General features: G+C 35.3%; 1 protein-coding gene across 1 annotated transcript; it reads right to left on the bottom strand.

Annotated features, from left to right (window-relative positions):
* Positions 1–5,782: 5,782 nt before the first annotated feature.
* On the bottom strand, positions 5,783–7,491 carry LOC123916832. Its single transcript, XM_045968394.1, has 2 exons — positions 6,254–7,491; positions 5,783–6,014 (listed from the first exon to the last, which is right to left on the bottom strand). The coding sequence occupies exon 1, from the start codon at positions 7,489–7,491 to the stop codon at positions 6,685–6,687; it is 807 nt and encodes a 268-aa protein (XP_045824350.1). The 3' UTR covers positions 5,783–6,014; positions 6,254–6,684.
* Between the last annotated feature and the right edge of the window lie 6,571 nt (positions 7,492–14,062).

Raw genomic sequence — 14,062 nt, 5'->3', positions numbered from 1 at the left:
ATGAAATGGTATTGAGAAACATCAACCCAAAGGATTATACTTTTAATATATTGGTTGATGCATTTTGCAAGGAAGGAAATGTTAAAGAAGCTATCAATGTTGGCTATGATGATGAAAGAAAGTATAAAACCAGTTGTTGTTACTTATAATGCTTTAATGGATGGGCAGGTGCGTCTCCGAGTTTTAGGAGGCTCTGTGCAAAATATAAAAGTGGTTCCTTAATAAATAAAAAATAAAAAAAATTATCGATTTAAATTGCATATAATATAAAAAAAACATTCTTGTAAACATATAAATTATCAATATTAAATCTTACATTAAATTAAATGGAACAAGAAATACAAAATAATTATCTTTGAATATAACGTCAAAAAGGAACATCATAATCTAGATTAAATTTTATGCAAAGATTAAAATGGACTACAACTATATTTACGAGTATAGATAACTAATATATTGATACTCATGATATTTATGAACATTAACAATATATAACTATTATTTTAGGGCCTAAAAATTAATCTATTAATATATCTGATATTTTATAGGTATAAATAATATATAAGTAATAATATAGAACCTCAAAATTTTGAGTTGAGACCCTCAAAATTTTGAGGCCCTATGTCGTCGCACACCTCGCACATGCATGCGAGCCTCCTCTGTGGATGGGTATTGCTTAGTTAATCAAGTGAACATGGCCTTAGATATATTCAACACTATAGTCGATAAGGGAGTGACTCCTAATGTTCGGACCAAGGTTTTAAATTGCGGATCGCATCAGGTGATGCGGCCGCAATATTGCGGATGCGGTAGGCACTGCAACCGCATCGGACCGCAATTGCGGTGTGAACTCAAATCACACGTGATGCCGCAACGCAACCGCAACGCAACAACATTTTACCGCAACACAACGGAGTTTTGACCGCAACGACCGCAACGGTTCTATCCAATATTCCTTTTCGTAAAAATTCAGAGAATCTCACCTTTATTTTTTCCTTTATGTCATTTCATTTTAGAGTTTCTGTCTTCTTATGTCTCAATGAGTTGTCGAGAAGATGACTAGATGTGTTGTTGTGTGAGTTCAATTAGTTGTTTCACCGAATATCAATATTCATCAATTTCAGCTTCCTTTGATCTTTCCTCTTTGCATCACTGTGCTCTGCTGCTCTATGCTAATGTATGTATTATGTAACTCTTCCCTTCCCTTCACTCATATTGTGCTTCGCTATGTGAAGATGAAAATGGGGTAGAAAGTTGGGATCTAGATCAACAAGAAGGTACTGCTACATAAATTCTAAGAACTTAAAACAGGGGAAAGAAGAAGATTTGTGAATCTTGGCTAAGAACATAAATTCTATAACAATTATAAATGTTATATATGTTAATATTTCTTCCATTGGAGTCAAAGTTATATTATTCATAAACATGATACCATGTCTTAAAAATGAATTAAAATTTATATAGAATTACAAGTAAAAGATATATAAGGAATTACAATAATTATAGTATTTTTTCTGTGTTTGTGCGGATAAAAAATTATTTCACGCCGCAACGGCCGCAGTTGCATCGCAGTGTCCGCGTTAGCCGCAATCGCAACACCTGCAACCGCAACCGCAATTTAAAACCTTGGTTCGGAGCTACAATATCATAATTAATGGATTATTCAAGATAAAAGTGGTGGATGAAGCCATGAATTTCTTTGAAGAAATGCAAAGCAAGAAGATTAAACCTAATATTGTAACTTACGGTACTCTTATCGATGGTTTGTGCAAATCGGGGAAAATCTCTTTTGCTTTTGAGCTTGTAGAGGAGATGCATGGTATAGGTCAACCAGTCAATACAATCACGTACAATTCTTTATTACATGCTTTGTGCAAAAATCATCAATCTTAGAATTGAGTATTGGGCCTAACTCATCCTTACAAAACCGGCTTGTAAGGTGAGGATTGCCTCTAGTATATAAACACTTAGTCAGGCCATCTCTCAACCGATGTGGGACTCTTAACACACCCCCTCACGCCCAGCACTATTGGGCTTGGTGCGTGGATATAAACGGTAGGTGGCCTGATAGCGGAAACCTGATAACAGGTGGCCCAACGGATCGTGGAGAGGCTCTGATACCATCTTAGAATTGAGTATTGGGCCTAACTCATCCTTACAAAACCGGCTTGTAAGGTGAGGATTGCCTCTAGTATATAAACACTTAGTCAGGCCATCTCTCAACCGATGTGGGACTCTTAACAATCAACTTAACAAGGCAATTGCATTGGTTAATAAAATTAGAGCCGTAGGTATTCAGCCAATTGTTTTCTAGTTACACTTTTTTTCAACTTATATTCACTCTTGTCATCTGTAAGGGGTTTGAATGCTGCAACCATATACTCATTTTACAGCAGTAGACAATGATACTCATTTTATTGATTATATATAACAAAGTGAGGAAAAAATTTATTGGTTAGATGGTGGCAGCACTGCAAAATTACATGCATTATGTTATATAGGGTGAGATTGTAATGCATTTATATCCATAAACTCATCCTATATCAGGTTCCATCTATAATTACATTTTGAATGCATAATTTTTAAGGCAGTATTAGCCTTTCGTAATTTGGAATTTTATCGTAAATGTGAAATTTCGACAAGTAAAATGACTTGGTTCTTCTGTAGTTTTATGATTTATGTTGTCCTATCGAGTCCTGTTATTATGAATACGAGCATTTAAGCCCTATGTTTCCCTATATACATAGGCATTTTTATGTGTATTGGAGTACACACGATGCTCCTAATTTTATCTTGTTTCTATATGCTACTTTTAGTTTTAATCATGCTTTTGCTATTTTTCAGTACTTGTATTATTTGCAGCTTATTATATTGATTCAGTTCTGCTTACTAGCTTTCATTTGCAGCGTATATTGTTTCAGTTTTGTTTATAAGCTTTCATTTGCAGCTTATATTGTTCCGGAATGTTCTAATTAAAGGAATTTGATTCCGTGAGTATTTCATTCATATAAGAATAGTTATATACAAATGAATCAACACCTTTCAAGGCTGTAAATCATACTAGGAATATTTACTAGCCTAATATAAAATATATGCATTCATGTACAAAGATATTTCCATATTCTATCTATCAAATGTTTCCATATTCTATCACACCCCCGCAGTTGAAGCGGGAGGTTCACGTACGCTGAGACTGGTACGAAAATCATCAAAGAGTATGCGCGGAAGACCTTTAGTGAAAATGTCAGCAATTTGATAGCGAGAGGGAACATGAAGGACACGAACTTGGCCACGAGCAACTTTTTCTCGAACAAAGTGTATATCCATCTCAATATGTTTAGTGCGCTGATGTTGAACAGGATTGCCGGAGAGATATATAGCACTAACATTGTCGCAGTACACCAGTGTAGCTTTGCGTATCGGATAATGAAGCTCCAAAAATAAATTACGGATCCAACATGACTCGGAAACAACATTGGCTACTCCTCTATACTCGGCTTCAGCACTGGATCGAGATAAGGTGGGTTGCTGTTTAGAGGACCAAGAAATCAAATTGTCTCCAAGAAAGACGCAATAGCCAGAAGTGGAGCGTCGAGTATCGGGACATCCACCCCAATCAGCATCAGTGTAAGAGATGAGACCACTTATGGAGGATGTGTACAAATGTAGACCAAGATGAAGTGTGCCTTGTACATAACGCACAACACGTTTAAGAGCATTCATATGTTCAATTTTGGGATCATGCATGTGTAGACATATTTGTTGAACATCATATGATATGTCAGGTCTCGTAAAGGTAAGATATTGCAATGCTCCTGCTAAACTGCGATAATGAGTGGGATCCTCATATGTAGAGCCTGAGGATGCACTAAGTTTCACATTCGTATCTACTGGTGTTGACACCGGTTTGCAAGAAGTCATGCCAGCTCTTTCTATGATTTCCTCAGCATATTTTCACTGGCATAGAAATAAACCACCTGCATGTCTGGTCACTGAGATGCCTAAGAAATAACTGAGAGGCCCCAAATCTTTCATAGCAAACTCTGAAGCAAGAAGTGACATAATAGACTTACGAAGGTCATCAGAAGAGGTAGTAAGAATAATGTCATCAACATATAGTAGGATATATGCCATATGGTTACCGTTGTGATAAATGAACAATGAATGATCAGATTTACTATGGTGGAAACCAATGGTGGAGACAAAATCAGCAAAACGTTGATACCATGCTATGGGAGCTTGCTTCAAACCGTAAAGAGACTTCTTCAAGAGGCATACATAATCTGGATGAGATGGATCCCTAAAACCCATGGGTTGATGCATATAAACAGTCTCATGTAGATTTCCATGGAGAAACGCATTTTGGACATCCAACTGATGAATGGGCCATGATTTTGATAAGGCGATGCTGAGAACAATGCGAATTGTTGCTGGTTTCACCACGGGACTGAAAGTTTCATCACAGTCGACTCCAACCTTTTGAGACCTGCCATCACCAACAAGACGAGCCTTATACCGCTCAAAGGAACCATCAGATTTTTTTTATGTTTAAAAATCCACATGCAACGAATAATATTGACATCAGGGGGCGTGGTACTAAATCCCACGTCTGATTTTTAATAAGAGCATCGTATTCCTCTTGCATATCAGATTTCCAATTCGGGTCGGACAAGGCTAGTTTTGGATTTGTAGGAAGAGGCGAGGGGATTGGGTGGGTAATTGTGGAAGCTAGATTGAACAGACGTTTTGGTTTTACAATGCCATGCATGCTTCTAGTTGTCATGGTACGTGCGGGTGTTTGTGTAGGTTGAGGTTGGTGTTGGTTGAGTGATGGTAAGTCTGGTGGATGGTGAGGGGGGGAAGCTGTATTTCGGGAGAGTTAGGTTGGAGTGAAGGGGTAGGGGAGCGAACTACAACAGGTGGGGCTGGTAAGTGTGGGTCTAACATTTGGTTTTGCCAATGATGTATTAGATTTGGATGTAGATCATCATTTAGGAAATCATAGGTAGTAGGGGTGGGTGAATGTAGTGTGGCAAAAGGAAACTGGGATTCATCGAAAAGGACATGTCTTGATATGGTTATTTTGCGAGATGACAAATCATAACATTTATATCCTCTATGATTTGGGGGATAACCTAAAAACACACAGGGGGTAGAGCGAGGTTGTAATTTGTTGATGGTAGTGGAGGGGACGAGAGGGTAACATAAACAACCAAAAACTCGTAAATGTGCATAAGTGGGGTCCCGGTGATAAAGAATTTGAGTAGGGGATTTGTGGTGAAGTATTTTGTTTGGGAGAATGTTTAGAAGATAAGTTGTCATTTCTAAAGCATGATGCCAAAATGACGAGGGCATGGAAGCATGGGCAAGAAGGGTACGAATAATGTTATTAATGGTTCGTATTTTTCGTTCGGCTTTTCCATTTTGTGGAGAAGTGTGAGGACATGAGAACCGAAAAATTAGACCATTTGTGTCGCAAATTTTTTTGAAAGACTCATTATCAAATTCCCTCCCATTGTCACATTGAAAACACTTAATATTCTTTTCAAATTGTGTCTTAATAAGAGCACTAAGAGATGAAAAAATCGAGTATGTACTTGGGACTTTTTGCTAATTGGAAAAGTCCACAAGAAATTAGAATAATCATCTAAGAAGAGAATATAATATTTATGCCCTGCAGTGCTTAAAACAGGAGAGGTCCATAAATCACTATGCATAATATCAAAAGGCATTAAAGTATTAGAAGATGAAGCATAAAATGGCAATTTAACATGTTTCCCAAAAATACAAGACTTGCAAACAATAGAAGAGGATAAATGTTTACAGCAAATAAATTTATTCTTGCTAAGATAATGTAAAATAGATGGGCCTGGGTGTCCCAATCTATTGTGCCATAAACTTGGAGTAATAGCTGCAAAACTGGATGGATGGGTGGCTTGAGAAATATTATTTGTGATAGGATAGAGATCCCCGGTGCTATCACATCTCATTAGTGGCATTCCTGTCTGAAAATCCTTCACAGAAAACCCAAAAGGATCAAATTCAATGGAAACATTATTGTCGGTTGTGAGACGACGCACAGATATTAAATTTTTGATGAGTTTTGGTGCATGTAGGACATTTTTTAAATGTAAGGGTGGATGGGGTGGGGAAAAGGATTTTTGACCGAAACCGCAAATTGGAATTTCTTGTCCACTACCAACAGTAATATTATGATTTAAATTGCTCATATTAAAATAAGACGAGAGAGTACCTTGAGATGCCGTCATGTGAGACGTTGCTCCAGTGTCCATATACCAATTGTTGTCAGGAACGTTCAATGACATAGTATGCATTGCTATTTCTATGTCTGTAGGTGCATAGGAGGGGGTGCTGGTAGCATAAGCTTGTGGACGTTGTCCTAAAATTCCTGGCTGTTTTGATGGCCCATTTGGTTGAGCCCAATTTGAAGATGGATATGGGCAAGGAGGGATAGCCCAAGGTTGTGGCATCCACCCCCAACCATACGTATTATTTTGTTGCCAAGGTGAAGGATATTGATATCCATGTCCACCACCGAACTGGTGCTGCTGACCACCGTACCGGCGGCCACCGTTTCCACGACCACCACTGCCGCGTCCGCCATCGCGTCCACCGCCGCGTCTTCCGCCAGAACTGTTGTTTCGGTTTTTGTTGTTGTTGTTGTTACCGCGATTGCCCCCTTTCTTTTCGCCGCGATTTTGGGAAAAATTGTTGGGAGTACGATGAGTTCTCATCAACACCGTTGGATGGTGCTGCAATCATGGCAGAATTCGATCCTGTTGCTGTCATTTTGATCAAGCCGGTCTCTTCCAAAATGAGCATAGAGCGGGCTTGGTAGAAATCAGGAAGCTGACGGCTTTGTCGAATGACTGTTCCTACGCCTCGGTATGCATCAGTGAGGCCAGACACCATTTGAAGGACAATTCGGTGTTCGGAAACAGGTGCACCTACATTTTTTAATTGATCTGAAAGCATTTTCAGTCGTTGACAATAGGCTGAAACATTTGGAAAGTCTTCCAATCGGGTGATAGAAAATTCTTGTTCAAGTGCAATCGCACGAGAGTTCTGGTTGTCTTGGAAGATGTTTCGTAGCCTATCCCATGCCTTCTTAGCGGTAGAGTCGGGTTCCAGAATGGTGGTGAGAAGGTCGGTTGAAATAGTGGAGTAAATCCACTGAAGAACAGTGGCATCAAGAGTCAACCACGTTTCTTTTTCCTCATCGGTTTCAGGCTTCTTGTTGCCGTTTTCCGGTGGAATGATATGATGAATGACCTTATGAGATCGAGCATGAATTTTGAAAAGTTCAGCCCATGTTCCATATAGATCTTTGTCCATTTCAAGAACGATCGAGATATGGTTCTTGATGTTGGATACGGCGAGAGCCGGATGGAATGAATGTTTGGCGGTTGGCGAGAGAGATGAGGAGCCAGAATTGGGTGAAGAGAGGGTAGGGCTGGTGGAGCTTGTCATAGCTGCACGAGAGGCAAGGAGAAATGCAGGAAAGGTGTTTGAAGGCTAAGGTAGTGTTTGGCCTCACTTATTTTCTACTTTACTATTTCTTTTAAGTGGAAGTAGGGCCAAACATAATTTTGAAAAAGTTCTTAAAATAAAAAGTATCTTTTTTTTTGTGAAGAAAATATAATATAAGTGACTTAATAAAAAAGAAGAAAAAACCAACTTAAAACCAACTTATACGGATGATTCACTCTAGAGGTCTGCCCATCGATTCCCGTGTATGCCAATTTATATTTTATTTTATTTTTTCTGCACTGTTCCCGCTTTTTACCGTAAAAAAACGCACAATTCCCGCTTTTATTTTATTTTAGTCAATAGTTCCCACTACAATTGTTTGCCCTTTTTACAATGTTCTGACTGCTATATATTATTATTATGCTTTGCTTACACCACATGCCAAAACCCTAACGCCGCCTGACACTTGCATAGTTGCAGCAGGTATGATTTTCTTTTTGATTTGTTTAATTCATACCATTTTGTTTTAGTTTTGTTTTTTACTTTATGCCATTTATTTGAGATATACATCATTCAGTTTTTGCTTTCTTATTCCTTAGTTTCTATTAAATTTTTTTTGTCTATTTGTTCTTTATCACCTATTATCTATCTTGTAAAATTTATTTATTTTCTTTACTATATATTTGCATTTTTTTCAAATGCAAAGAGATATGATTGAATTAATAATAGTTGTAAGTCATGCCTAGATCAGTAAGAGTAGAACAAATAGCAAGCAAATTGCATGAAACAGCGCTCCATAACTTCATTCGAATATGTGGTGTTGAAGATGTGGAATTTAACAAGTGTGATCAAAACCGTGGGTATATACCGGAGCGAAAGAAATACTAATGAAGATATGAGTTCACACAATCTTAGAAGAGTACAAGATGGGAACTATATGGATAGAGCTAGAAATCAAATAGCCACTAGATTGTTGGAAAACAAGATCGTTTAAGATTGTGATGATTTTTTTTTTACAATAAGATTGTGATGATTTTTTTTTTAGTTATGAATTATTTCTTAAACTCTTTGAATTTCATGTTATTTATGATAAATTTGTATTTCAGTGTCAAAAAAAATATAGAAATATTTCACCAAACAGATTGTAACTTAAAAGTACTAATTAAGTTGAAAAAAATAAAGAATACCAAACAACTTCAACTTTAACTTAAAATTTCTTATTTTCAACTTTAAGTTTAAAGTGACTTTTAAACCAAAAAAAAGTAGGGCCAAACGCACCCTAAGAGAAGATGAGAGTTTTCCCTCGGTCTGCTGATACCATAAAGGAATTTGATTCCGTGAGTATTTCATTCATATCAGAATAGTTATATACAAATGAATCAACACCTTTCAAGGCTGTAAATCATACTAGGAATATTTACTAGCCTAATATAAAATATATGCATTCATGTACAAAGATATTTCCATATTCTATCTATCAAATGTTTCCATATTCTATCACTAATTAATTCGTAACTAACTGACACTAATTCATTAAGCTAAAGTTGTTCATTTGCATAGTCTATAGTTTTTTTTTACACAAACTATTATGATTTTAAATATAAGCAAAAAATGTGTCTTATTTGATGGTCTTAAATATAAGCAAAAAACAAGATAAGTTCTTTCTCCTCCTCCTCTAATCCTAGTCGTCACCACTTTTTCTCTTCTTCTTGATCTACTAGAGAGGGGTGATTTAGGGTCAATTTAGACCTAAAATCACCCCTCCAAATTGTTTTTCTTTCTATTTTAATTAAATAAGTGTGATTTCCACATGTATTTAGTATTTCTTTTGTTTGTTTTTGTGATTTCGTCATTCTTTGTTTTGATTTTCCCATCTTAGTGCGGAGTATCCCATCTTAGTGCAGAGTATTGTCATCTCGTCTTGGTACGGTGTTAATTTGTTTCAGGTTGAAGGATTAAGGTTGATTTAGTGCAGATCCAATCAATGACTTTGGTGTCATCAACGCTACAGATCCGGAGGCATGAATATTCCGGAAACTTCAATATAGTCAAATATATAGGCTTATGCAATATGCCATTTTATGCTATTAACACGGATGTTGTGAGTTTGTTTGCAGATTCATCCTTTTTGTTTTTAACAATTTTGAATTTGTATTGCATCGAAGTACTCTTATCAATTTGAATGAATGAATACCTTTTATTTAGTCCAAAAAAAATATAAGCAAAATCTAACTAATTATATCCTATTTAATGCTATTATTCTCAATATTGTTTGTGTGGAGGTTGATTCAATATAATTTACTCAAAAGGGGTTGGAGTTTTGAAGGAAGAGGAGGGGGGACAATGTGTGATAGGGTGTGTAAAGGAAGAGTCTATGAGGCATGTCTTCTCTGAATGTGGGGAAATTCTGACGTATTTGGGTGTGCAAGCAGTATTCTCAAATTGAGAACGGGTGATAATTGTTTGGTTTGCATGTGTATGGCAAACTTGGAAAGCAAGAAATAAGAGGATCTTTCATACTAAAGAATGTGGAGGGAAAAATTTTAGGTGCCGGTGTGATATTCAAAAGGTATAATACAACAATGTTGTTGTCTGGGAATTTTAGGATGAAACTGAGGGCTAAAATTCAGGAGTTATAAAGTCAAAATCACTTAGAAACTATGTTATATATATATATGCTGGAGTGGTCGTGATTGTGAAACTGGAAGGTTGGTGAGGCTCTACTACCAGGACATATCAAGATGTTCTGTTTGCTGAGTTTTGACACATAATGTTCAACTACGGAGTGGTCTCGTTTTTCATTTGACGTTTATGGCTAGACACATGAATATGCGACGTAAGTACTGAATTTGTGTATATTTCTGTAACATTTTTTTCTCTCGGTACATCCTGTGCTAAGAGAACTACCCAGTTAATAATAAAATGTCTCCTTTGCTTTTGCAGAAAACTATTTTTATCAAGTTGTAATGGTAACATGTTACACTTGGTAAGTGCTAGACAAAAACCAACTACATTTTCATTAGGAAATGGAAATATTACAATGTTATTTTACTACTATCATGCCTACTTGCCTAGTATACAATGTCATGTGTGTAGAGTGTGGGAGTGGAAACAAAGTATAATTAACAGAACTAAAAGTTGCTACAACTGATTCAAAGAAAATAACTTAAAATATATCTTAATTCTGTGTGTAGCTCATGGTAGGATGAATCCAATTTGTAAATGGACTTGATCTTGGTGTAGCTAGTTTGATATCAATCTCACCAAATTAATTTCATTTTTTTTATTGATTTAAAGAATCGTACCTTTTATTTGACAATGCTTTTAATCAGGTATATTCATTCTACCATTTTTAATTTATTTTAATTTGTGATTGTATAGTCAATGGTTTTTATATATGCTCATTTAAAAAGATCTCACTTCGAAGTTTGTTTTAGGTCTACAAATATGTTGGGCCGGTCCTGGTTACGAGAGATGTTAGAGTCGAGGAACAAGAGTTTACCATTTCCTATGACAATTTTGTCGGATCATGTTACCTGTGTGGTTTATATCAGATTATTGGGATACCAAAGAGCATTGTCTTAGCATGTTGTGAGTCGGTGAAGATAAAATGGAGGTGTTAGAATATTTTCTAATATTCCGTGGGTTGCAATCAATTGTGGGTTTTGGTTTTAATAAAAACGGGTTGATGTTGTTGTGATCCATTTGATGATGCTTAAGCCCGATAATTGTGATCAGTAATAATGGGCTTGAACACTAATTCTGATTTGTGTAGAAACAAAGTGTAGGCCCAACTCTAGAGTCCATGATGGGTGGTACTAGGGTTGTTATCTTATAAATAGATAGGCTAGGTCCCCTTTGCCGTCACGTCGTCAAACTAGCAATAAGCTGAACGCTCATTTGTTGTCTTCCCCATCAAAGACCTCAAAGATTGGAGCATGTGATAAGGCAGAGGAAGACCTTGTCTAGTATATCGATGTTTTCGATATTGGTGCGCTTCCGATAACGATGATTTGTGATTATGATTATCAAGTAAGTGTGTTCTAATTTTATATAATATGTCGATCTCTAAATTGTTAATTATTACATGTGGTATCAGAGCCTCTATTATATGATTAGAACCCTAATTTTTATCACATGAAATTTTTATTCAATGAACCGATTCTATTAGAATCAAACTTTGAACAAATTGAATATGCCATGAACATAACTGTAGATTTATGTAGGAATAAATCATTTGCTTCGTATCATTAATCTCTTTGGCAAATCGGTTTTAATCGTGGTGATGTTTTCTTCAATTTGTGGATATGTATCGATCGATTTTATCTGAAGTGCTTTAATTTGGGGTTATCGTTTGATAAATATGCAATCCTATCCTCGTTGCTTTTGTGATTACTTTTGTTCCCTAAATTTATATATCTCCCCAATTTGATTTGTAAAATAAAATAGTTGATTATTGTTTTTTCTGATGCAATTCGGCTGCCTATTTACCATTTGTTATTGGGATTCAATTGTTTTATGTGTTATTACATAATCTATGTTCCAATAAAATTTTGCTTGATATTCTTTAAGATACAAAGTGATGGGAACATCATATAAGCATCGAACTTACAAATCATGACTTAATAAATTCTGCTTATATTTGAGATGTGGAACAAGAATAACCACTTTTAATTCAGTATGTACATATTGCATCCTTTTGTATGATTATATCAATATGATGGCCGTTCTTCGGTTTGATCGATCATTAAACCATGTTAATTTTAGACTTGCACAGATTATTTTGGGCACAAGTTTCGTGTAAACTGTTATAGTGTTTGCAATGTTTATTCTTGAATCATGACTTGAGTGTCTTTTTTCTTGGACTGTTACGGAAAATGCTAAAGTTGATGTTTGGAGTTTCTTGGATTGTGTTACTAAGTTACTTCATCTAAATACTAGCACCGTTTAGATTGCTTAAAAATTTTATCTCCATAAATTTAAGAACAAGGATTTGAAACTGTGCAAAGATTGTTAGTACTTGTATTTCAATCGAAGAACAAAACCAACTCAGTTATACGATTGATCTCTTCAAGAGTCATGCTAATTGTTGCGTAGGATGTCAACCTGCCGTTTTTTTTTTTTGGTTATCAACTTTTCAGTCCATTACTCGAAGGTTTATTTTGGGTGCTATTTGGTATCCATATTTTGATTTGGATTACATCCTGTTTGTGTATTTCTACTTGGCATTTATTTTAACTGAGTTGACAATGCTTTAAATTGGTGTGGAGATTTTTTCGTTGCATTTCAAGCATAATTACAGGAAATTGTAGCGTTACGACGGCCATACAGTGACTTTGAATTAGAACCGTCGGAGATTTTATGATAATCGTAAAATCATAAAAGTTCATTGATTCTATTTGTAAGGATGAAAATGTCACACTATTCGAGATGACACCGTCAAAGATTTTATGGAAAAGTCATTGATGCTTATCGACTCTATTTGCAAGGATGAATGCCACACTCTTGAAGGTTAGTAGTGCAATTACTTATCTCTTGTGACTACATATATAATTGCTTATAAGGAGAAATTTGCTTCTAAATTTGTTTTGAAATAATAACTGTGCAATTATATATGAAATTAGTATTGTTTTTCCAGAATATTCTAAAATTATAAACTCTCTCCAATTATCAATTGACTTCTTGTTTTATACTCCAATTTTTTCAAAATTTTACTCTATTGAGTGGGAGTATTTCAAGTTTAATATTTTGAGAATTCTATTCTGGAAAAATATAAATTTGTGTGACATTGTTTGACATGTCCATTGTGTGATAGAGGAAATAGTTGAATATTTGTTTAAATATTTTAACATTTTTGGATTGGTAATTCAACTATAATTCTCTATCAAGTGAGAGAGTTTTACATGTCAACTATTTATAAATGTTTATAGAGACTTATATTGAGGAATCCTATGTTATTTATAAAAGTTCGGGACTATTTGCTTTATATTCTCAATAATATTCAAATAAAGTCTCTTATTTTTTCGCTGCATAAATTATGTATTTATTATATTGAGTTGACTGTTTCACAGTAATGATCTCTTATGAGTTGACTGTTTAATAGTAATGATCTCTCCCCTAAAATACTAATTTTCCGCATTAAAAGAAATATGTTGGGAATGCGAATTAAAATAATGAATGATCAGTCTAGATGCATTTATATAGTGCATATTTTTACTGAGTCATGTTCTGACAAGAATTAATGATTCCTATGCAAGAGATTTCATGCATTGATAGACCGTTACCATCAAATTGGGACCGCTTATATTATTGATTTGATGAAATTTTCTTTGTAGCTTGAGGAATGTTTTTAATTGTGACATGTGATTTTCTGCCTAAAGGTGATGATTATATGTTATAATTAAAAATTAATTTAAGATGAATTATTGATTCCTATGCAAGAGATTTCATGCATTGATAGGTCGTTACCATCAAATTGGGACCGCTTATATTATTGATTTCATGAAATTTTCTTTGTAGCTTGAGGAATGTTTTTAATTGTGACATGTGATTTTCTGCCTAAAGGTGATGA

This window comes from Trifolium pratense, linkage group LG3, assembly GCF_020283565.1.
Source record: "Trifolium pratense cultivar HEN17-A07 linkage group LG3, ARS_RC_1.1, whole genome shotgun sequence".
Lineage (NCBI taxonomy): Eukaryota > Viridiplantae > Streptophyta > Magnoliopsida > Fabales > Fabaceae > Trifolium > Trifolium pratense.
The sequence above is the reverse complement of the archived record's forward strand: the minus strand, read 5'-3'. Positions and strand labels throughout refer to the sequence as shown.

What these genes read in the sequence shown, in the direction of transcription:
- LOC123916832 (XM_045968394.1), bottom strand. Translation starts at nt 7,491, where the DNA reads ATGACAAGCTCCACCAGCCCTACCCTCTCTTCACCCAATTCTGGCTCC.